At 39.5% G+C, this 24,775-nt stretch overlaps 3 protein-coding genes and 1 long non-coding RNA gene across 5 annotated transcripts; 1 reads left to right on the top strand and 3 right to left on the bottom strand.

The window, feature by feature from the left end:
- Nucleotides 1-422: 422 nt before the first annotated feature.
- Nucleotides 423-1,521, bottom strand: LOC117296372 (N-alpha-acetyltransferase 80-like). Its single transcript, XM_033779250.1, has one exon. The coding sequence runs from the start codon at nt 1,247-1,249 to the stop codon at nt 638-640; it is 612 nt and encodes a 203-aa protein (XP_033635141.1). The 5' UTR covers nt 1,250-1,521; the 3' UTR covers nt 423-637.
- Nucleotides 1,522-4,236: 2,715 nt separating this feature from the next.
- On the bottom strand, nt 4,237-10,791 carry LOC117296368 (monocarboxylate transporter 13-like). Its single transcript, XM_033779246.1, has 4 exons — nt 10,562-10,791; nt 7,571-7,711; nt 6,048-6,857; nt 4,237-5,576 (listed from the first exon to the last, which is right to left on the bottom strand). The coding sequence occupies exons 1-4, from the start codon at nt 10,779-10,781 to the stop codon at nt 5,389-5,391; spliced, it is 1,359 nt and encodes a 452-aa protein (XP_033635137.1). The 5' UTR covers nt 10,782-10,791; the 3' UTR covers nt 4,237-5,388.
- Nucleotides 10,792-12,096: 1,305 nt separating this feature from the next.
- Nucleotides 12,097-18,503, bottom strand: LOC117296370. 2 transcript variants are annotated; one of them, XR_004519747.1, is made up of 7 exons: nt 18,298-18,503; nt 17,990-18,121; nt 17,258-17,414; nt 14,791-15,890; nt 14,288-14,419; nt 13,691-13,847; nt 12,097-12,943 (listed from the first exon to the last, which is right to left on the bottom strand). XR_004519747.1 is itself a non-coding variant. In XM_033779249.1 (4 exons), exons 1-4 carry the CDS (start codon nt 18,401-18,403, stop codon nt 15,809-15,811), a joined length of 477 nt encoding a protein of 158 aa, XP_033635140.1. In that variant the 5' UTR covers nt 18,404-18,503; the 3' UTR covers nt 14,468-15,808. The 2 variants fall into 2 exon arrangements, 1 of the variants encoding a protein (XP_033635140.1); XM_033779249.1 differs by lacking the exons at nt 12,097-12,943; nt 13,691-13,847; nt 14,288-14,419 and having other exon boundaries at nt 14,468-15,890.
- LOC117296371 lies at nt 17,139-24,745 on the top strand. The gene is made up of 3 exons (XR_004519748.1): nt 17,139-17,178; nt 19,483-19,576; nt 24,464-24,745. It is a non-coding gene; the product is annotated as an uncharacterized LOC117296371 (long non-coding RNA).
- Nucleotides 24,746-24,775: the final 30 nt, after the last annotated feature.

The following is a 24,775-nucleotide window of genomic DNA, read 5'->3' as shown; positions in this document are numbered from 1 at the left end:
TCAAGTTAACTTCAACGAAACAGTACAATAACATAACTTTTAAAACATGAAGGTTGGTCGAAGGACCGAGTTGACCTGGGACCGAGTTGACTTGTACCAAGTTGGCTTGGAACTGTGGGACCTGAACCTGTGTACACATTACGTGGGCCATTTATAACCTATCCCATGAATCACCGCGACTCCTTTCGCATGCTTTTCGTTTTGCCGTGGCTCTTTGCGTTTTGCCGTGGCTCTTTTCGTTTTGCCGTGGCTCTTTGCGTTTTGCCGTGGCTCTTTTTGTTTTGCCGTGGCTCTTTTCGTTTTACCGTGGCTCTTTTCTTTTTGCCGTGGCGCTTTTTGTTTTGCCGTGGCGCTTTTTGTTTTGCCGTGGCGCTTTTTGTTTTGCCGTGGCGCTTTTTGTTTTGCCGTGGCGCTTTTTGTTTTGCCGTGGCGCTTTTTGTTTTGCCGTGGCGCTTTTTATTTTACCGTGGCGCTTTTGTTTTGCCGTGACAGTTGTGGGCCACCGTAGTATCCAATGTTAAACTCCGCAATTGAAATACTTGTGTCACACACAGTCAGCAAAGTCAAGTTTAATGATAGCAGACGACACAGACTTCGTGGCGACATACAGGTACTGCCTACTGCGATCGGTCAGTAGTTAGTTTTTCTTTAGGTATTTCGTCATAATTAGATAGTCTTTCATGTCTTCGTGGTAGCATTCTTCGTACGCCGACTCCCAGCCAGTTGGAGGAACGTTTCCTCGCCAGGTGGTCGCTCCGTTGTATTGCCCGAGTATATTTCCACCGACTGTTGTGATGCCGAACTTGGTGTACTCCTGCCACATCAACTTGCTGTAATAGCCCCTCATGCTAGTTGCGCTCCACAGAAAAGCTTGCTTCAACCCGAGGGCTGTAACTGCGTATTCTTCGGCGTGTTTCATCATCTTAACGCCTAGACCTCTGCCGGTTTGGGTTTGATCAATGCACAGTGCTTCTAAGTAGACGCCCTCTGGTGGCTCGAGGCATGGGGCTAATCGAATATGTCCTATAACATAATCGGGTTGGTTCTCTTTCTGGTCAATGAGAACCAACGAACACGGGAACCCGGTGCAGTTCTCTTTCTCCAAAAGCTGCAGTCTCTCAGTCTTCGTAAAGGGCCATACACTTAGCAGAAGGCTCGAGCACGAGGCGATTAAGTCCGGTCGAGAATGTAGACAACTTATTTTCGACATTATACTGTTTGGATACACGTCATTTAAGATCATTAACATGCAGTGAATGTTCACTTCAGAATGAATGCTATGCAGTGTTTTTGTTGTAATACAGGAGCTGATATTTACAAAACCATTGGACCATTAGGACTTGGTTGCATTTTCCCGAGCGATTTGTATCCTTTAGAAAAGGCACTCTATTTTTTCAACAGACCAATGCGCACAGTGACCCCAAGTGTACAAAGTAGTTGATGGTGTTCAACGAATGAGACATATCCACCCATCCATAACTCACAGGTTCATGAACGGCAACAAAAGCCTCAACAAACGACTAGTATAGATCAGCATACACATTTTTGGACTGGCCTTCTTTTGTTCGGTCCGGTGACCATATAAAGGGGTTCGATTTGTCTATTTTTTCCCCTTCGTATTTCAGACTTATTTTACACAGAGGACGAGCGAACGCAAGGTCATGAAAGCAAGTCTGATGATCGTTTCTGTTGCATTATAATGCTTTTATTTGATATTCTTATTTAGGTACTTGGATGCATTATACGTACCTATAGCATTATAAGATATGTTAATCGGGGATAAAGAACATAATTTGGTTTTACCCATACACCGATGTGTGTAACCACTGATATACATGTACTCGGTACGTCCCGTGTCCTTTAAAAAAAAATATCACAGGCATATTACTCAGGTGGGATTCGAACACACGACCCTTGCAATTCTAGAGCAGTGTCTACCTGTAGCGCTTTGTATCATTTGGACAATACGGCGATTGTTCAATGGACCAGCGTCAGATGCATTAAAATTGTGTCCGATAGGGACACTTTTGCATATGAAATCGTGTCCGGGGCTATGTACAGGTTGGCATACATGAATGTACATTGTATGTGCGCGCGTAAGCGAGCGTGCATGAACTGTCCCTACGTATATGCAGCATGAATATTCACGTGTTTTATGATTGTAGCGAATACCCAACGGCCGAACATGACATGCACTTAACTTGTACAAAAAACGGCGAACGTGTTCCGTCGACCAAGGGCGTTTAACTGCAAGGACGGTTTTGCACGGGGCGGAAATGTGTCCGGACAGACACAGTTGCATATGCAGCAGCGTCCGTGCGGACGCGATTGCATATGCACTAATTTGCTCCGGATAGTATTGCATAGAGGACATAATTGCATGCGACACCGGTGTTGCGAAAGCAGTGAAGTGAGTATGGTAGCAAACAGGGGGTTGGGTGGGTTGGAGGTGGGGGGGGGGCGGGGCATAGTAAGGATGTTTACTACAGAGTAAAGTATCACAGGTTTGACAACATTGTGTCTCCGATCACACTAACCACCGGCTCCATTAATAATATTCATAATATTTATTCGGGCAATCACATTTACAAGCACCGACATTACTGTTTTGGTACACATCATTATGTGACTGAATGAGACTATGGCCGTGTCCGAAACGGCGACTTCGGCTACAGCTACGGCTAGATCGCGCGCGTCTGCCTATTCTTCAACACTGGTAGACGCGCTGATCTAGACGTAGCTGTAGCCGAGGTCGCCGTTTCGGAGACGGCCTATCCACCCATTCATAACTCACAAGTAACAGCTCTACATCGAGTACCACATAGTTTTGCGCATGCGCGAGATTTTCAGAAAGTCCAACATGAGATGAATTAATAGCAGTGACCCCGTCACTGTTTTGTGCATGTTTCTATGACTTAGAAACCGAGACCAAATGCGGATAGTGTACGTGGGCATTGTGTCGTGCGATGTTACGCACAGTGAATACGGGTGGGTTTTTATACAGCGGCGGTCTTTTTTCGGAGTGAATAATTCGACTGCCTTGAGCAAGAGTTAAATAGATCCATGTCCGTAAAAACTGACAATGTTTTAAAACAATTTTAAATATTTGTTACTCTTTTCGAACCAATGTTCTTTATTTATTGCATATTTTAAATATCATTATTTCCTATGGCCGAACATTGAGTTATTTAAGAAAAAATATATACTACAAGTTTACTAAAATATTTTAAATAGCATGGTAAATTTATATGTAAGCTCTTTTTTAAAGACAGTGGACACTATTGGTAATTGTCAAAGACCAGTCTTCTCACTTGGTGTATCTCAACATATACATAAAATAACAAACCTGTGAAGATTTGAGCTCAATCGGTCGTCGAAGTTGCGAGAAAATAATGAAAGAAAAAACACCCTTGTCAGCACACGAAGTTGTGTGCGTTTAGATGCTTGATTTCGTGACCTCAAGTTCTAAATCTGAGGTCTCGAAATCAAATTCGTGGAAAATTACTTCTGTCTGGAAAACTGTGGCACTTCAGAGGGAGCCGTTTCTCACAATGTTTTATACTATCAACCTCTCTCCATTACTCGTTATATGCTATAGGTTTTATGCTATAATGATTTTGAGTAATTACCAATAGTGTCCACTGCCTTTAAAGGGGGTATTGCTAATCAACCATTGATAAGTATAATGCACGTTCTATCGGTAAGTTGTCAATAATTATAGAGTGTTGTGCACTCTGCAAAAAAGTCACTGTGTACACTATTGTTAATTACTCAAAATAAATGTTAGGATCTTGGTAACGAGCAGTGAAGAGCTGTTGGTAGTATATCATTGTGAGAAACAGCTCCCTCTAAAGTAACGTAGCTAATGAGAAAGATGTAATTTCTCACACAGAGTACTTCAGCTGAAGCTGTTCATTATGCATCTGAAAGTAGTGGAAGCACACAAAGTATTGCAACAAGGATGTTTTTCTGTCATTATTCTCTTGCAACTTCAATGACCAATAGACCTTATGCACATGACGTCATTTCAGTAGGGCGCCCTCACCTAGAGGTCAAAAGGAGGTTGTCCATTGGCCAAAACTGTTCGCCGCGCGTAGAAATCCGTGCGTCTCGATTGTTCCGTCACCGGTTTTCCTCTAAGATGGCGGCTGGATGACGTCAATGCATAAGGTCTATTGAGTCAAAATTTTCATAGATTTGTTATTTTATGCATGTTGGGATACACCAAATGAGAATACTGGTCTTTGACAATATTACCAAAAGTGTCCAGTGCCTTAAATACGGTATATGCTCCTTAATTCTTGCTTAGCAATGTAAGTTATTTGCCCAGGGAGATGTACTTTTCGAAGTACAGACACATTGACTCCTACACAGTTATTTATTTAACCAAATTCTTCGCTTGCATTTCCCCCCACTTTGATTAATACATTTCTTTAAAGTAAATAGCGAGTGTTTATTTTTGGTCGAGCTCGAATAAGAAGAAGGAAGACGAGAATGGAATGTGTAAAAATTAAATTATCTTTCTGCTTATATGCTTATTTTGATTAATTACAAAAAGTATCCAGTGCCTTGAATCTTTGAATGTGATCGATCACTTAAGTGTATCACGCCAGAGAATTATTGCTTAGCAAAACTGTTTTACCAGCCAAACCACCAAATGTTTACCATTGATGTCAATGGTATATGCTCCTTAATTCTTGCTTTGCAAAATTTCCTGCTAAACAGCTTTAAGAAATTTGGCCCCGCACAAACAGTCAGAATTCTATATTATAAAGAAATGGTTATGTAATTCGTTAACGAGTTGGAGCACAGCCGGAGGAATTTCTAATTCTACTCTTTGTCGAAGAATGTGCACTGTATATAAGTCAAAAAGAAGTTGACCGGGATTGGTGATGTTTTAAAAAACAAACAAGACACCAAAAGGTGTTGCAAAGCACATATTATTAAACAAACATTCTCTCTCTCTTGCTTATTAGACCCCCAAAAATGAAAGAAATTGATCCTTCCTGAGAGGAGTTATATCTCTATTTTATCAATATACGCATTGTGCAAGCTGTCTGCGGAATGCTTGACAAATGAATGACTTTTGTTATGCCCTTTGCTACTTACTCAGATTTAATCAAGCGTTAACATTCCATGGACAGCTACAAACATTGAGTGCTTTTAGTAAAACAGGCATCTCTTAGAATGATCAATTTGTTTCATTCCCCTTTTCAGATGAGCAGAGCAGACTGCTTGTTCAATGTGCTTTACTGGGGTTTTGAGTCTCAAACTCAGTTGTTTTGTTTTGAAATCATATATCTCGGTCCACTTGTTTTTGACTAGACACCCTTTACGACTCTTGCTCTATGGCTGCAGTACTAACTGGTGAACATTTCATCGAGAGAACTAATTTGATACATTATTACTTGAAAGAGCACTTTGACATTGCACATTATTGCGTAGCTGCAGTTCACGTAAATCTTGTCGACGTTTCATTACAGTGATTAGAGCGACCAGAAGGAAAGCCGCAAGGAACATAGCGCCCGCTGTCAGGAATGGGACAACATAGTTCCCCGTAGCATCGTAAAGCTTGCCTGGTGTAACAAGGGAAAAAAAGAATACATTATGGTAAGTGTGGAAATACAATTTTGCAGTCAATCGTTGAATGAGAAATTACCTCTTTCTCAAAATTACGTTACTTCAGAGGGACCCGTTTCTCACAATGTTGAATACCATCAGTAGCTCTCCATTGCTAGTTACCAAGTAAGGTCTTATGCTAAACATTTGTTTGAGTAATTACCAAGAGTGTCAAGTGGTGGATTTCACAAAGATTTAAGACTAGTCTTATCTCGAGTTAGGACGGGTTACTCGTCCTAACTTAGGACCAGCCTAAGTTTTTAATATCTCCTAGGACTAGTTCTAAATATCTTTGTGCAATCGGCCCGCCTTTATATTCAACAACAACAATAACAACAAGCACAACATCAACAGCTACATTTTTTTAATGGAAGAAATATAAAATTACGTAACATCGCTGAAATGTGTGGTCTTTTGATATTAATTACCTGCAACAACCGACCCAACTCCGTTGAAGAGAAACACCGTTGCCCAAATTAAACTCAAAGCCGCTGGCGTGGTAGGTCCATTCACTAAACTCTTCATATTAACAATCAACAGCGGACATCCGATTCCAAGTAGGGCGCCCAAAACAGCCGAATACCCAATTAAGAATATATAGTTGTTGGACACAGGGTTCGTGAATGTAATTAATGAAGCACTAATGAGTACGATGAGTTGAAGCTTGAAGCAGCCTATGTAGTTATTGTCAACAAACCAACCATGGGTAGGTCTAGTTATCATGGCTGTGATTGCGAAGGATAAAAGTAACATCCCGCTTTGATCATCCGACCAACCGCCTTCTTTACATCTGGCGGGGAGATGAGCTAGATTTGTCAGTAAGCCAATTGAGAACACACATGTGGCTAGAATAAGCAACATGGCTTTAACATTAGTGAAAATCTTAAGGGCAACATTAGACTTTTGTTTCTTATGGGAGTCATTGATTACTGTATCATCACCTAGCACATGCATATTAATGCTCATACTATTGTTGGGTTTTCTTCCGTTCGAATTATGTGTCTTGAGCGGACGAAAGAGGGCGCTAGCAGCGACACAGTTCATCTGCAGGGCACCAGTGATGAACATGGTTCCCCTCCATCCGTATGTATCAATGAGGAAACGGAACAACGGGGTGAACATTATTTGACCGACGTTGACACCGGCTACTGCTATTCCATTCGCGATTGCAAATCTTGTCTTAAAGTACTGGGAGATGATGATCATTCCTGATGACAGCATCATGACCACGCCTACACCTAAGGGGAATAGATGGGGGGGGGGGGGAATTAGTCAGAGTGAAACAAATAGTATACCTAAAACAAAAAACAAGTTGATTTTTTTTCTTCAAAACTGGATTCTCAATGCATTTGAATAGTACAAGTTTGCCATTTTTGTATTTCCTTTGGATGGGACGTAAATCCGTTGGTCCCGTGTATTGTGTAACGCACGTAAATTAACGCAGGAAACGTAACTTCGTTAATTAACAAAGTTAATAGTGTTAATAAGGGTACCGTTTATCAAGTTTACACAATTCTGCTTCTGCTTAGTGAACTAGGCATATTTTCCATTCTCTTTCCGCCGGGGCACTATGTGGATTATAATCTTAGTCCACATCCGATTGCGTGTGTTTTCCCTGGAAAAATTATCTGTGGCTATCTCCCACAGCTACTGAAAAACTTCCTTCCCGTGTACTCTCTCCGTTGGCTAATACAGTGATCAAGATCGCCGCTAAGCGAGTCATTGGCTTCACACACATAATGATATAGATGAAATGAACCCTTTGTAAACTAGAAAGCATGGTGGATTTCTGATAAGACAATGTCTCATCTCGAGTTAGGACGAGCTTGGACTAGCCTGAAGTTTCAAGGTAACTCATAAGAGACCTAGGACTTAACCCAAGTTAGGACTATCTTTGTTGACTAGACCCCCATCAGGCCCATGGGACATGTACATTGTATCATGAACTTACCAGATAAGGCGTTACACATGTACAACTGCCACATGTCTTTGGTTAGCGAGCCGAGTATAGTTGCTGACCCGTTGATTAAAGCCCCAGTCATAGCGACTCGTCTGATGCCAAAACGAGATGCAATAACACCAATGAAGAAACCTAGTGTTTCAAACAATAGTAGTTATTACTTTACATATAGAAGACGGAGTAAACAAAAATGCATGTTCACTTCTACCAGAATGTGAATGTCGGCAAGTGTAGTGCGCCGCCAACGGTGTGTCTTATAGCTGATTTGAATTGCACATGATTTGCATAAGATGGATATTAATTATACAAACAGTAATGCAATGCTACATGGGCGAATGCAGACTAATTTTAGAAGGGTGGGGGGGGGGGGGTACTATTCATACCGGTTACACATACCTAAATTCAGTGGTTGAGTAAGTGCGATGAGAACAGTTTTGTATTACGGAGGCATTAAAGACACTATTTGTAGTTGCTCAAAATAATCGTTAGCATAAAAAAATTAATTGGTAACTAGAAATGGAGAGCTGTTGATGCTATAAATTATTGTGAGAAACGGCTCCCTCTGAAGAAACGTAGTTTTTGAGAAAGAGATAATTTCCAAATCAATTTATTAACAATGAAAGACTTTAGGTCTGAATCCTTTGATTAGGAATCTGAAAGCACATACACATTTTTCGACAATGGTGTTTTTCTGTGCATGTCATTTTTCTCATGCAACTTTGATGACCGATTGAGTCAAAATTGTCACAGGGTTTTGCGCTACCGCCCGCCGTAGCTACGCAGTCTTGGTGTTCGTGAATGTGCATGTACATTATATTACATAACATATCAAAATGTACAGTAGGCCTACTAGACTTGATTACAACTCGTTAGGAGCTGCCTATTTATTATAAATACACATTCTGCCGTTCATGCAACAGTCACATTGCGATTATACATTCATGCAACGGTCGTAGGTAGCGCGTGGCAGCTCTAACTGACCGTCCCCGTAGCTACACCGCGCTTAAACAGCTACCTGAGCGGAATGTTTTCAACAGTTGGTATTTTTACTTGTTTATAATGCACTTGTTCACCATTTTAATGTAATTTTGATATGTGTACACTTCTGAACTTTTCGTAATTATCGATTAAAAAATCAGGCCCCTACCTAAAGGTTTTTTGAAAAACTAAAAACACTTCTGCCGTTGAGAGCGGGCGTCAAAGGACAATGCCGCTGACGTCATTTGTGGGAGTTTGCTTTGTTATACATCCACGCTGCAACAAAGCGGCTTTATCTACTTATGACGTTTTGAGAGTGATTACGTAACGGGGCTTTTCGCAAATCTCGCAGAAAAGCTCTGGATAAGGGCATACAAAATGATTGTTTTTTTACACAATTGAAACCTATTTATGATCATATGAATCGATTTCCTTATTCATCGAAAACATTTTTAAGTGGAATTCAGCAAAGTTCACGACTTGACATTTTCGTTCAAGCAGGTCTTTAACAATGGGAAGTTTTAGACTATCTGCCGATCACCAAGAGAAGGCGCTCTTCACCAGGTAATGTCAACAACTTAGGAATAGGAGAAGCATGAGTGACGGTCACTGACAGCAACTTTGCGTGTTTTTGATTTTGTATTTTAGATTTAGCCAAACTGTATTTTATTTTTCATAACACATTGCCAGCATAAACCAAACTGTTCTGGAACAGGACGTACTGGACACGAGTTCCCCAAGGATAACAAGCGGTGTGCATGAGTTTTTGGGAGTGTTTCTTCTAGGGTAATTAGCAAAAATTCCAAAATGCTGACCTACCAAAAATTTAGAAGAAATCTGAAGTTTAGTTGTATGACAATGTATCTGATTTAATTTTCAAGAGGCTGAGAGACTTCTAAATATTTTTTGAGTATTTTTGAATTTTTAGCATTTACCATTGTTTGCTGTATGAGTTGTGCACCCTTACCTGGTAGGTCTGCTGCCCTCTAGTGGCAGAGCTTTCAAAAAGTCTCCCATTACCGACTTGATTTCAATACTATTATAGGCCTACATGCAAATGGCTACGTGTGGGTCGTGATCCAATTTCATCTCACACGTAGGGACTGAAATCAAAAGACAAAATGTCTGTTCCTGGTCGGAACTTCCGATTCAAACTGATTTGAACCACGTTTACCTGTTAATGTTGTTAAAGGTACTGGGCACCTTTGGTATAATTGTCAAAGATCAGTATTCTAACTTTATGTATCCAAACATTATGCATACAATAACAAACCTGTAAAAATTTGAACTCCATTTGTCATCAAATTCGCAAGAGAATAATGAACGAAAAACACCCATGTTGTTGCATTGCTTTGTGTGCTTTCAGATGCATGATGCTTCAGCTGAAGTCTTATTGCTTGAGTGAGAAATGTATACCTTTCTCATAAACTACATACTTCAGAGGGAGCCGTTTCTCACAATGTTTTATACTATCAAAATATTAATTTTTTACGATTTCAATATTTGATTGAAACGTATCAAATGTTATCAATTTTTCTCAAAAAATGAACAATGAATTGCAACACTTCATGAGTTGCCAAAAATTAAAAGTCGGTTCGCTCCGTAAGCACAAAACGGCACATGCATACCTATGTCAAAAGACCAGTTTTCGCTTGGTGTATTCACACATTTGCAGCAAAATAACTACACTGTGAAAATGTTCACTCAATTCGTCATCGAAGTTGCAAGAGAATAATGCAAGAAAAACACCCTTATAGCACAACATAATTTGTGTCTTTTCAGATCCCCAATAAAGAAGGCTTTAAGCCTGAAATATTTTAATATTGGAGTGAGAAATTATTACCTGTTTCTCAAAACTACATTACTGCAGAGGGAGCCATTTCTCACAATGTGTTCCAAAAGCTCTCCATTGCTCGTTACCAAGTAAGTTATAATGCTAAAAGACTTTTTGAATAATGACCGTAAGTGTCCATGGCATTAATTATAACTACTGGATTTACTTACAGAACGGACTCGCAACCATCCAGGGCAGACTAAGAAGTAAACTCGTTGCAGTGGCGGATTCATCGAAGTACTCCTTCCATTCTGTGAAGAATAAACCCAAGGTAGTCAAATATCCGTAACCGAAAATGTTACAGACGTGAACACCGAGCAAGACAGCCCAAGCCCAGCCGCGATCGACCTGGCTAAGGTGAGCGAAATTATGTTTCCGTGTTACTGTCATTTTCTCCAGTTCTCAGTGAAGCATTTTCCCAGACCATTAATTATGCACTGAGCAGAAGTGGACCCTCCGGTGCAGTGCACGTCAGTGCTAGACCTTAAAGGCACTATACACTATCGGTAAATACTCAAAATAATCGGTGTAGCATAAAAACTTAAGTAGGATTTGAAACTTTGCATGGTGGAAATACGATATAGAAAGGTTTGCGGTAACACCATATAATGACTATCTCTAATGAGTTTTTCTCCAGAAGACGATCAGAGCATACTGATCGAAACGTCGAGTTGAACCAATGGTTCTTTTCAGAACCACCCCAACTATTAAAGATAGTCATTACATGGTGTTACCGTAAACCTTTCTATATCATAAAAACTTACTTGGTAACAAGCAATGGAGAGCTGTTGACAGTATAACATATTGTGAGAAACACCTCCCATTGAAGTAAAGTAGTTTTTGAGAAACAGGTTCTCGCACTCAAATAACACAAGACATCAGGGCTGAAGCCTTTGTAAAGGCATCTGAAAGCACACACAGTTATGCAACAACTTCTTCTTTCATTATTCTCTTGCAACTGGATGACCATGTGGTGCATATAATATTGGGATACACCAAGTGAGAATACTGGTCTTTGACAATTACCAAAGGTGTCCAGTGCCTTTAACTGGATGGACTCTAGACAGCTAAAGCCATGGTTACAGACGCCTACGCACTGTGAGGAGGAAATCAACCGGAGGAGCAAAGCAATGTATACTAAACGATTTTCATCTCGGAGGTTTGTTTTCACTAAAGAAATAATATGATAAGGTTTAAAGACACTTGAAACCCTTGGTAAGTGTCAAAGACCAGTCTTCTCACTTGCTCTATCTCAACATATTGCACAAAAAACAACCTGGGAAAATTGGAGCTCAATTGGTCGTCTAAGTTGCGAGGAAATAATGTAATGAAAAAAACCTTGTCACAAAAAGTTGTGGGCTCATTTCAGATGCTTGATTTCGGGGCCTCAACATCCATTCTGAGGTCTCGAAATCAAATTCAAATATTTTAGTGGAAAACTACTTCTCGGAACCTACGTTACTTCAGAGAGAGCCGTTTCTCGCAATGTTTTATACCATCAACCTCTCCCCTTTGCTTGTTACCAAGTAAGTTTTTATGCTAACATTTATTTTGAGTAATTACAAATAGTGACCAGTGCCTTTAATGCATCCCGTATGCATCCCGAAAAATTTGTCATTGACGTAGAGCAGAACTTGGAATGGTTCTGTCCAACACCGACCTTTAAAACACACTGCTCGTTTATTTTACATTTGCTGATTCAGGACAAATAACAAAAACATGTCTGACGTCTTCCTTTTTTCTAAAAAAAAGGTGACGAAGGAGGTTTTTTTTCTTCCAAAATTGGCCCGGCAGAAATATTATTTAGTCAACCGGCTTGGCTATTTTCAAAATTTATATCGTTAAAATATCTTGAATGATCAATCTGTAAATAAATCCTGTAAAAATAAATATATTTGATTTTTTTTCCTTCAGTTTCCAACTACTATATTGTAACCCGATGTGACCATTAGGATGTTGTTTGTCACTGTATTAATGGACGAGGAAACAAGCTTTGATGATCTTGGTTGAATGTTTATTGCATTTGTACAAATTAGAAACAAAGATGTTGTTGAAGGTTCGGACGATTTTAGAACGACAACCAAAGCGGGATATAATGAGAACGCAGGTGCGCTTCGTAAAGTAGTAAAAACATCAAATGAAGTGTTCTTTATGTGCATTTGATGGGCAGTGATTAAGCCATTTTAAGTTATGGTGAACACATTATTAGGTCACTATTAGGTTTGGGTTAAATTTGTCTGCATACACCCAAACCAAAAACAGTGCACTCATAAAGTGTCCGCCATACATCGATCAAGCTAATACGAGCCGGGGTATGATATGAACTTGCAGTCTTGACCAGAAGCAAAACGATGTCGCACCGAGTCCCACTTCTTGTAAGGTTTGTACAGAACTTTTTAAAAGTGCTTTCAGATGCAGAGACGGTCTCGACGAACATAACCGTGTAGGGTGTGGTGCACATAGCGTCATATTAGGTTGCTTGGTTATGAGTGTTGAACATCACTAAGTAAAACTTGTACTGGTCTTCAGACTTCTTGAGGACGGTCAATGCACTGTGAAATAACGAAAGATAAGAGTCTTGGTTAGGTAAAAAAAAAAACATGTTTATCGCCCTGCCATTTGATAAAAGGAAGGAGGTAGGTTTTTGTTTTCAAAATGGCCGCCGAAAAATGGCCGCCGACACATTTTTAAAGACAACTGTCTGGGGTATTTTTTCAATTTTGTTTGCGTCTGAGATCGTTAAAAAAATATTGTTTTCCGTTCTCAAAATAATATATAAAAAAAAAGGAGCCGGCCTCTGCAAGTTAGCTGCTAGTTCAAAACTAGCCAGACTAAATTCGTTTCGGACGCAGTTGTGGTATGTACTTCCCTTGACTAGGTCTAATCTTTTTTTCAGACGTTTCACACTCCGAAGAATGAACAAAAAATGAATACTAGAAAATAAAATACACTCTTCAAGATGACATAGCGCGGCCATTTTGTTATAATGTTTCATGTACAGCAGAGTGTGGGTTTGCATCCCGGTCGGGACACTTGTGTCCCTTTAAGCAAGACACCAAACATAATTGCTTCTCTCCACCTAGGGGTAAACGGGTATATGTGAGGGCGGAGATACTTCTTGTGATTGAGCTTAGTAGCACACTGTTGCATAGGCTGTTTACTGTCTCTGTAGCTAATGGTTTAAGGAATGAATTAAATGGTGGAAGCGCTTTGAGACGCCCTTCGAGTGTTTATAGCCGCTAAAAAAAACCTGGTTGTTATTATTATTGCTATTACGATTTTTATTATTCATTACTTACGTCCCATCAAGGTATTTTTCTCCGGACTTGTTGATATTTTCGAAGTAAAATCGGACGTATACATAGTTTTCGTCTTTATCCATCGGCCACACCTCTTTTACGGTCCACTTCATTTTAGCGGCTCTTTCGGGTAGGAGCTCCACCAGAGTCCGTATCTCTACCCAAAATAAATCATAATACGAAATAAACAAAACGAATGTTAAAAGATATTTTCAGAAGAAAAAAAATGATAATAATAATAATAATAAACGCAAACAAAAGTTAGTGGCGTCACGTTTCGGCCAGAAGTTTTATCAAAAGCTAAATGGCAAAACTACAAACAATATAATGAAGGATAGACAAGTCTTGCATAGTGATAGCTTAGCAAGAATGTGTATATTATCTTAAGTTTAAATTTAATTGCAAAATATTAATGTATGATTTTATTTTGTTTACAATATTGACAGCATAAGCACCGACCACATTATATTTTGCAACACATCCTCTCTATGGCATCAGCAAAGCTTTTATAAGAGTAGAACAATTCAAGATTCAAGATTTAAAAAATTCAATGTATTATGCGAAATGTAGGTTTAGAAATTAAGTAAAAGCAGCTACCCTCAAGTCCAGTAGCCGGAGGAAAACCTTCGACCAATATTTTGGCATCTTTGTCGTGTAGGCTCACCACTGCATCCGTGTTACCGCTGAGGCTAGCGCTAATATACTCATCGAACAAGGACGCAACCGCTTCTACAAATCACAAAGGTTATAATAATAAGTATCAAGAAACATTTATATCGCGCCTTCTGCAGGGCCTCAAAGCGCTTCAAAGAAACACAAAAATTAGCAAATACAATTATTACAGCTAAAAAACGGTAATGTTTTTACAATAAGCAGATTAGCAGAAAAAAATAGGAATGTAAAAAGAGTCGATAAAAACACAAGAGTGGAGAGGTTACCAGCACGACTTTTAGTTTTGAAATACTTTTGGCTTTATATATTTTTCAAAATAAGTGAATAAAACGAACTGTAGAACTAGGCCTACACATTAATTACATTACGTGACATTAAACATTATTCTCTACTTCTAAAATAGAATCATGATATTCTAAAATATTTACCTCGAAGATCACTCTGGTCTTCCTCAAGATGTTCAGTTGCATCAACCCCAGATTGAGTTAACACACCGAACACCAGAAGCAGGGGTACAAGGTTGACGAGAAACATACTAATTTTGATTCTCAATAATAATAATAAGAAGAAGAAATACTTCTACAGCGCAAATCAGTATACTGCAGTACTCTTCTTGCGTCAGGAAATAATTGCGATACCTCCCACGATTGATGCTGATGCTTGTATGCGAGAAGTCGCTTCTAACGCTAAACGGCTCTACTCAAAATATTTATACAGATTTTCAACCGTCAATTAAATTTTATAAAGTAATAATAAATTACCGTGAACTGATTGGCAATTCTCTCTTTCTATTATAATTAAACAAAACCCGCATAAACGACGGGTTAATATTGTAACCATTAGCGCATCTTATCCCCAACATTCAACATAAGCTCCTCATTAGTTGTATAATAATTGTCTTTTACACTAGAACTCGTATGAAATAACAAGAAACCTCTTTTTGTACGACATGGTTTTTTTATTAACTTGTTTCTGCCGCAAGATACCGAGTTTTTTGGGCAGGGTCCAATTTTACAGAGCTGGTCAAGCAGAAAATATTGCTTAAAAAATCAACTGCTAAACAGAAATCAGCAGGATACCAGTCATAAAATGTACTTGTGACATGGTATAGTTTGGCTGGTAACCTTATTATGGTAAGCATAATTGTGTTTTGCTTAGTAACTAGTCAATGCTTAAACAGCTCTATGAATCTTAGCCCATCTTGCATGAAACACTGTGACAGATTGACACATTAAAGCAATGCAATGTTACCCACGGAATTGGTTGAAGAAATTAAGAGTATTAAAGATAACACGTTGACAATTGCACTAAGAAAATTACATTAAATATTGACTATGACAAATAACTGTCACAGTATTCTAGACTGTTTTGTGGGGGTAGAGTCAGTGACGATCGTGACGAACATAAAGTGATAACCGTGAAGGGAGTGGTTCACATGACGTCTTATTATATTGCTTGGTTGTGAGTGTTGAACATCACTATGTGAATCTTGTACTGGTCGTCAGACTTCTTGAAGACTGCCAATGCACTGTGAAATTTAACAGATAAGATGTTTGGTTATGCCAAATTCAAACAGAAACAGATTTAGCCGTCTAGCCCTTTTTTGAAAAAAAAGGGAATATGGCTATTTTTTTTATGACCGCCGACACATTTTTTACAGACAACCAACCGGCTGGGATTTTTTTAATTTAATGTAGCGTTTTGTACTTTTGTATGTTATTATCTACTTATTTTTTAATTCATGCTTTTATTTTCTGTAGTTTTATAAACGTTTATGTTTTTTGTTGGAGGGGTCTGGGAGGGCACATCGCTTTGATGACAGTTTTTAAAACTTTTGCCTTACCCTGGACGGCCCCTGCCAACAAAGAATTATGTCCGAAGATTTAAAATGAAATAAATAAATAAATAAATATTTACAAGCAACAACAATCGACTGAGATCGTTGAAATTTACCCTTTTTCCGTGAACAAAAAAAGTGCCGGTCTCTAAAAAAGAAGCGGGTGAGGACGCTAAACTGTTTTCTTTATTGTTGGCCTTATGTCTGTTAGCAGTGTGTACTAGTTCAAAACATTATTATTATTTTGTTGTTTAAATGATAGAAAATAAAACACACTCTTTAAAGGTTTCAAAATGTCCATAGATTTACATTAAACTTACAGTGTTTGAAGATAATGATGTGGAAAGCTTCCCTTCAAATATTACTTACTGAGGTGATGAAGTTTTTGAGAAATGAGTAAAACAAGTCACAAAATAGTTTTGGTCTAATGAGACCCAAATTATTTTAGCATGTAAAATCCCCTTAACCAGTTATGATATTATACCAAAACCATAGCATAACTTGTTAACACGTTTTTACATGCTAAAACTGAGAAGAAAATTATTACTTTTACTCATTTCTCAAAAACTACAGCACCTCAGTAAGTAAAATTTCAAGAGAAGCTTTCTACTTTCATAATTTTTAAACTGTGTAAGTCTGTGGACTTTGTGTTTTTTGTTAGGAAAAAATACATATATACCCTTTAAGATGGCACTAAGCGGCCTTTTTTTATATTTAATTTTTTTCAATTCCCGGTCGTGACCCTTGTGTGTCCCTGAGCAAAACACTTAACTATGCACTTGCTTCTCTCCACCCAGGGGCCGGGTAAATGGGTACCTGTGACAGAGATGGTTCTTGTGATCGATTCTTGTAATTACTGTTCTTGTGATTGATTTGTATTTGTTACAGGTTGTATACTTCCTCGAAAGCTGAGATGATTTAAGGAGTGCATGACCAGGGGTAACAATGCAAGAAGTGCTTTGAGACGCCCTTAAGAAAGGTGATTATAAAAACTGGTTACTATTATTATTGTTGTTGTTGTTATTATTATTATTATTATTGTTATTATTATCACTTACCTCGCATCGAGGTAGTTCTCACCGGACTTGTTGAAATAATCAAAGTGATAACGGATGTACAAATAGTTTTCGTCTTTATCCATTGGCCACAACTCTTTGATGGTAAACTTTTCTTCAGCGGCTCTTTCGGGTAGGAGCTCCACCAGAGTGCGTATCTCTACCCAAATAAATCATAAACATCAAATAAACAAAACAAATGTTGACAGTACACGCACAGAGCACAAATGGATTTTGCAACGCACCCTCTCCAAGACAGCATCAATGTTTTCAGGAGAGTAGACCAATACAAGATTCAAGATTTAAAGGCACTGGACACCTTTGCTAATTGTCAAAGACCAGTTTTCTTACTTGGTTTATCTCAACTTATGCATACCTTAACAAACCTATGAAAGTAAACCTATGAACTCAATTGGTAGTCGAAGTTGCGAAATAATAATGAAGGGAAACAAACACCCTTGTTGCACAAGTTGTGTGCTTCCAGATGCCTTGAATTCGAGACCGCAGCTGATGAGGTCAACTCAAACATTTTAGTGAGAAAACAATTCGTGATAAAAAACAACGTTACTTTAGAGGGAGCCGTTTCTCACATCGTTTACACTATCAACAGCTCCTCATTCCTCATTACCAAGTAAGTTTTGTGCTAACATCTGTTTTGAGCAATTACCAATGGTTTCCAGTGCCAATACAATGCAATGATGTAGAAATCATGTAAATAGATAGGTATGGGCCTACCGTCAAGTCCAATAACCGGAGGAAAGCCATCTATTAATATCTTAGCATCTTTGTCGTGAAGGCTCACAACCGCATCCGTGTCACCGCTGAGGCTTGCGTTTATAAACTTATCAAACAATGACACAACCACTTCTGCAAATATAAAAAAAACCAATATGTTTTGTAGTTTTATTTGTATATAAAAAAAAATCAGAATAAGTAGGAAAAACTTTGCATGGTGCAAACAAGATATGGAAAGGTTTAAATATAATTGCTTCTTGTCACACTCTACAACTAAAGTAAAATCAAGATATTCTTGAAATATTTACCTCGAAGATCACTCTGATCTTCCTCAAGATGTTCAGTTGCATCAACCCCAGATTGAGTCAACACACCGAACACCAGAAGCAGGGGTACAAGGTTGACGAGAAACATCCTGTTTTTTATTCTTGCGTGTGAATGCGTCAGGAAAGAATTACGATATCTCCACGGTTGATAACGATGCTTGTATGCGATAAGTCACTTGTAACGCAAACGGCTCTACTCAGTATTTTTAAACATAACTTCACCCGTCAATCAAATTTTAGTTCTCGGACAATAATTCCTAGTGAAATTTCTATTAAGCCAGAAACCCGCATGAACGACGGGTTTATGGCAACCATAAGCGCATAATCCCTACCATTCAAATTAAAGCTCCTCATCAGTTGAGTAGTAATTGTCTGTTTAACTTTGACTGTATAGATGATGTGACATGTGACGTCACATCACAAAAGAGACACAGAGCCTGGACTTCTTGCAGGCACGATTTGTACACAGCCTATATGGAAGAAAACATAAAATCTTATATTTTATGGAGATTGCACTGTCTAATTCTTATCAATTTTTGATATGATGGAATGGGACACATCTCAAAACTTGTCCAGCTTTTACGTTCATAATTCTTGGATTTATGTGGAAATTATGACACAAAGTGTAAACTTTCCCAATTATGACCAATGCAGTATCTTGCCTGCCAGAATACCCAAAGAATGCACTAGGTCACACTTATTTTAAAAAACGTTCGCATGGTCTGTAAGTTGTTTACCAAGTACGGTCCAAGTTAGACTTGATTCAAGCCCCGTTCTCGTGTGGGAGGTCCCTTTTTTAAATATATATTGCGCCAACTACATAGCTAGCAAGTCAAATGTTGTCACGAGAATGCGGATTTGGTTGGGGAATGCAGTTTTCTGGCGATGGCACGGGATTTGGGACTTGAGTCAAGTCTATAGACCAATCCGACGAATCAAAATTGGTAGCGCCCTCTATTGAAAATCACCAACTGCGGTGTCTTTGTGTGCACAATCTAGGCGTTGAAGACACCGCAGCAAATGACGCGCGGTGCCCAACACTAACTTGCGCGCCCGGTGCGCGTCGGATTAGTCTGTAGGTCTTAGTATATGGATGCAGGGATGGTTTTATATTAGTTGGCTCCTACTTACTTCCCATCCATGTATTTTTCTCCCAATTCGTTGTAGAATTCAAAGTGAATTGCGACGTACACAAAGTCTGCGCTTTCATCCATTGGCTCCATCACTTTAAGGATGCATTTGATGTCGGAGGCTTTTTCGGGTAAGATCTCCAGCAAAGTTCGTATTTCTACCGAAATAAAAACGAAAACATATATTAACCAAACAATAACAACTAGACAACCCAAAAAATACAGTGAAAATATTAAGCAATAATTAATTTTTTTTTTTTTTTTTCGTTTAAAAGAGCCAACACTATTCCCATACTCGGTACCTTATGGGAAAAAACAAATGAGGGAGAAATAAAATGACTCCATAGGGAAGTTCTCAAGACCGGGATGTACCACAAGCAATTAGGTGCACAGAGTCTACGGGAAAATCTTAAGTACCTGAACAATGGAAAGAAGTGTATCCACAGGGATGCATATTTTAGAATGTTTGAACATCAATACGTAAATGCAAATATTATTAGTTATTTGTTTTACATATTAATTAATCTTTGAACTACAAATCAAGTATGAATATAAAAAAATTCAAAAAAAAAAAGGAAAAAGAAAAAAAAAGGAGAAACGGTTAATTACCTTCATGTCCAATGACAGGCGGCAATCCACCCATCATGATTGTTGCGTTTTGATGAAACAGTTTTATGAGGGACTATAAAACGGATACCAGCAAGGCCTAAAGACTGGCGCCGTCTTCCTGGATCTAACTGCTGCATATGACACTGTGTGGCACAAAGGTCTGCTAGTCAAAATCTCCAAAGTACTACCACGCTGGGCCGTTGACATAGTTGAACTGCTGTTGCAACAACGACGGTTTCGTGTCCATATGGGAGACACTTGTAGCTCATGGAGAATGCAGAAGAACGGCTTGCCACAAGGATCAGTACTGGCACCCACCCTGTTCAACCTGTACACAAGTGACCTCCCAGCCACTATGTGCCGAAAGTTCATCTGTGCTGATGATATCTGCCTCGCCCACCAAGCAAGAACGTTTGAAGACCTCGGCACCACTATCAATGATGACATAGCAAAGATCAGTGAATACTGTAAACGCTGGCGACTTCAGCCCAGTGTGGCTAAAACAGTATCCAGTGTCTTTCACCTGCACAATGCAAAAAGCCAACAAGAGCTAGACATCTTTCTCAACGGAAAACGTTTGAGCCACGCCCCCAAACCGACTTACCTTGGCGTCACCCTGGACCGTACACTCACCTTCAAACCTCACCTCCAGAAAGTAGCTGCCAAAATCCAGACCAGAAACAACTTGATCCACATGCTCGGTGGTACAACCTGGGGAGCTAAGACAAGGACACTCCGCTCATCTGCTATAGCCCTCTGCTACTCAGTGGCTGAGTACTGTGCTCCAGTCTGGAGGAATTCTGTCCACACCGGCCTTGTCGACGTCCAACTCAACAACACCATGAGAACCATCACTGGCGCCGTTCGCAGTACAAAGACAGACTGGCTCCCAGTCCTGAGCAACATTGCCCCTCCAGACATCCGAAGAGAGGTAGCCACATCTAGGCTGGTCTGTAAGATCCGATCCAACCCTGAGCTCCCTCTCCTCAGAGACCTTGACTTCCACCCTAGGCCTAGACTTAAGTCTAGAAACCCAATCTGGTCCAATGTCCCGGACAGTGCAGCGACAGCAGAAGATCTATGGCGCACACGGTGGCGAGACCACACCAACGTCCCCCACAAGTTCCTGGTCGCTGACCCCACCATCCAACTTCCGGGAATGGACCTCCCGCGCGGCCATTGGTGCGTCTTAAACCGGTTTCGTACAGACGCAGGGCCGTGCCGCAGCAGCCTACACAAGTGGGGCTACCTTGCATCTCCGCTTTGTGATTGTGGAGAACCACAGACGATGCGCCACATGATAGATGACTGCCCACTCTCTCACCTTGATGGTGGCATCAAAGCCCTTCACCTGGCTGAGGACCCAGCCGTAAACTGGATTATGGACTTCAAAACGAGATCTACATAGCATACGACATCGTCATGAGGGACTGTGTATCATCCTTCAGGCTGTACTCGACCATCTTATCAAACACGGTCACGATTGCATCTAGAAATCACCAAAAATTATTGACATTCGCGTGTGGTTCTTCTGTTCTGAAAGGTCTTGGGATTTGAAGTTGTGGGTTAAAGGCTTTTTATATATATCCCACATTTCCTTGGAAGTGTTGTGGCCGAGCGGTTAAGTGCACCGAATTAAAAACTCTGGTGTTTCTGATCAGCAGAGCGTGGGTTCGAATCCCAAGCCGTGACATTTGTGTCCTTAAGCAAGACACTTAACCATTGCTTCGTCCTTCGGATGGGACGTAAAGCCATTGGTCCCATGTGTTGTGTAACCCATGTAAAAGAACCCAGTGCACTTATCGAAAAGAGAGGGGGTTCGACCCGGTGTTTCCTGGCTGTGGCTGCCGTATGCGCCGTAGCACCTTGTAAACCCTTATAAGGTGCTTCATAATTGGGTCTAAAAATCATCACTGCAATACCCTAGTTCTGAAATTTTGTATATACTGAGTGTCTTGAGTACCTTGTTTGGTAGATACGCTATACAAGACTTCTGTATTTATATTATTATAACCTACGAATACTATAATAATGCACTGCAAAAAAGTAACACAACGGTCTTGTCCCTTCATAATAAAAATAATAAAAAAATGAACACCAAGGGTGTTAAAATAACACTAACTTCTTTAAACCTTAATGTTAATTTTGATTCTTTGTTCCGTATCTATCATGTGAAGACAACCAATGGTGTAACTTTGAGCACCCAAGTTTTTGTTGCAGTATAGTAGTAGTGCTCATGCAGTACAGTATGCATTATGTATTGGGACAACATTTAGAAAAAACAATTAGCAACATAACATAAAACAAATTGTCATATTTTAATAAGTATGGTTAAAAACATCTACAAACCCTCTAAAAGGACTTGGGGATGACCATAATGGGTTTATAGATTAACAACCTGGGTGAAGTCAAAATTACGTTGTGCACATTTTTAGAGCATGTCTAAAATGCTGCAGAGCATGCTCATAATCTTCACGATATATGGGGGCCTAAAATCCCCCCCCCCCAATTGTTTTTTTTTTATTGGGCTGCAAAAAAACAAATCAATAACAAAAGGTCTGATACGTTTGGTAATGGGTTTGAAAATCAATGTCAGTAAAACCTACGTGGTAAGCATTACAGCAGTTTGGATATAGTGAAATGCATTTTGAGAAACATTCCACTTCGAAGTACTGCGGTTATGGAAAAGAACATCATTTTATTTTACATAAACTGCTCACCAAAAGTAAGGAAACTTTTTTCAACCCAGTATATTTGTTATTATTTAATACTCTCTTTGTATATGGTATATATCATTGCAAAGCTGAACTGTTCCTCTTCAAAATGATACCACAATTGCAATGTTTACATGTTGCTGGACTTGACCACGTTAATGAGAATGAGACAAAGTCACAAATCAAATGTGCCAAAATTAGCAATTTTGTGTGTTACTGTACGAACAATCAAATTGACACTGTAATTCAAACAAGCAAGACATCTTACTGATCTTAATCCACTTTATTGAGACAAGAAGTTTGGTATAGAGCAAGACAACTTAGTGATCTTAATACACTTTACTGATACAAAAAGTACAGCAACGAGTGGATGATCCGAAGGCGTTGATGGCAGCCTGGCACCTTCGTCTCATGCTGCACAAAAGTATTTTGATGCGCTGATGATGAGGGATGGCGTTCCATTCTTCATTAAGGAACCTGGTTAGGTCAGCCACAGTTGATGTGTTGGTGGTTCTGTCGCGGACAGCGAGGCCAAGCTGGTCCCACAGATGTTCCATGGAATTCAGGTCTGGACTGTTAGCGGGCCAATCCATCCGGCGCACCCCAACATTGTTCAGGTATAGTCAGTCACCAGTCGGGCTCGATGGGGGCGAGCGTTGTCATCTTGAAAGATGGCATTTTGGTCTAAGAGTCTGCAAGTATGGGACTGCAATCGGCTGTAGAATATCGCCTTGCAAATACCCATCAAACAAGGTGTTTTTCAAGAGATGAGGGTTAATTGTTTCTGATGAGCTCACTGGTGCAAATCTTTGTGTAAACCATTAATGGTTCTGAAAAGCTTGATCGGTTTGACTAATTGAGCATTACCTATTGACCATTTAGCACAGACAACGGTAATTTTGGCACATTTGGTTTGTGACTTTGCCTCATTGTTATTCGTGTAGCCAAGTTCAGCAACATGTAATCATTGCAAATATGGTATCATTTTAAAGAGGAACAGTTCAGCTTTGCATTGATATATACCACATACAAAGAGAGTAATAAATAATAACAAATATACTGGATTGAAAAAAGTTTCCTTACTTTTTGTGAGCAGTTTACATTGCAGGTATGGCAAATAAGGCAACGCCAATGAATTCAAACTCTGGTGTATCTGATCAGCAGAATGTGGGTTCGAATCCCCCCCCCCCCATCGTGACACTTGTGTCCTTAAGCAAGGCACTTAACCATTTGTTCGTCCTTCGGATGGGGCGTTAAAGCCGTTGGTCTCATGTGTTGTGTAACGCACGTAAAAGAACCCAGTGCACTTATCCAAAAGAGAAGGGGTTCACCCCGGTGTTCCTGGCTGTGGCTGCTGTATGCACCGTAGCACCTTGTATACTGTATGTTAATGTGCAAATCGAGAACGTGATTTTCATGCTGGGCATGATGAATAAAGAATTGAATTTAATTGAATTGAATTAAACCCTTATAAGGTGCTCTATTATTTGGCCAAATAATTCACAACTTTAATAACCCATCTTTCTGTAAATGTATTTTTACTCAGCGCCTTGAGTACATTGCTTGGTAGATACGTGCGCTATAGCAGACTTCGATACTATTATTATTATAATGATAAAGAATTATCACACACACTGGACTTGAACACAGTATTTGACAATGCTTTGTTTGGTTTATTTATTTATTCATGTTTAGGAAGAAGTCGTCCCCATTTTCAAACATTTCGAACGTTCGCAGAGAGTGTGGAGAAGATAGTATAATGATGTGTTTGGGTATGTTAACTTTATGTAATGATGATCATTATTGAAATATTAGTAACGTTATAAAGCAGTTATTAAAAAGGGAAGTATTTTGAGGGCGGTCCAACTCTGTGATTTTATTATCTATAACTGTAGTGTGATGTTAAATGCACCGATGGACATTATTGGTAATTACACAAAATGATTGTTAGCATAAAAACTTACTTGGTAACGAGCAACGGAGAGCTGGCGATAGCATAAAACATTG

This window comes from Asterias rubens, chromosome 11 (genome assembly GCF_902459465.1).
Source record: "Asterias rubens chromosome 11, eAstRub1.3, whole genome shotgun sequence".
In the NCBI taxonomy this organism is placed as follows: Eukaryota; Metazoa; Echinodermata; class Asteroidea; order Forcipulatida; family Asteriidae; genus Asterias; species Asterias rubens.
Note: the sequence above shows the minus strand (reverse complement) of the source record. Positions and strands in the feature narration are given on the sequence as shown.

Excerpts from the sequence above, each read along its gene's own strand:
- LOC117296368 (XM_033779246.1), bottom strand. The coding sequence starts at position 10,781 with ATGACAGTAACACGGAAACATAATTTCGCTCACCTTAGCCAGGTCGAT. Across the intron at positions 7,712-10,561 it reads GATGGTTGCGAGTCCGTTCT|GTTTCTTCATTGGTGTTATT; the intron begins GTAAGTAAATCC and ends TTGAAACACTAG. Across the intron at positions 5,577-6,047 it reads AGTTGGGTCGGTTGTTGCAG|GCAAGCTTTACGATGCTACG; the intron begins GTAATTAATATC and ends TTGTTACACCAG.
- LOC117296372 (XM_033779250.1), bottom strand. The coding sequence starts at position 1,249 with ATGTTAATGATCTTAAATGACGTGTATCCAAACAGTATAATGTCGAAA.
- LOC117296370 (XM_033779249.1), bottom strand. The coding sequence starts at position 18,403 with ATGTTTCTCGTCAACCTTGTACCCCTGCTTCTGGTGTTCGGTGTGTTG. Across the intron at positions 18,122-18,297 it reads AGATCAGAGTGATCTTCGAG|AAGTGGTTGTGTCATTGTTT; the intron begins GTAAATATTTCA and ends TTATATTTGCAG. Across the intron at positions 17,415-17,989 it reads TCCGGTTATTGGACTTGACG|AGATACGCACTCTGGTGGAG; the intron begins GTAGGCCCATAC and ends TTATTTGGGTAG.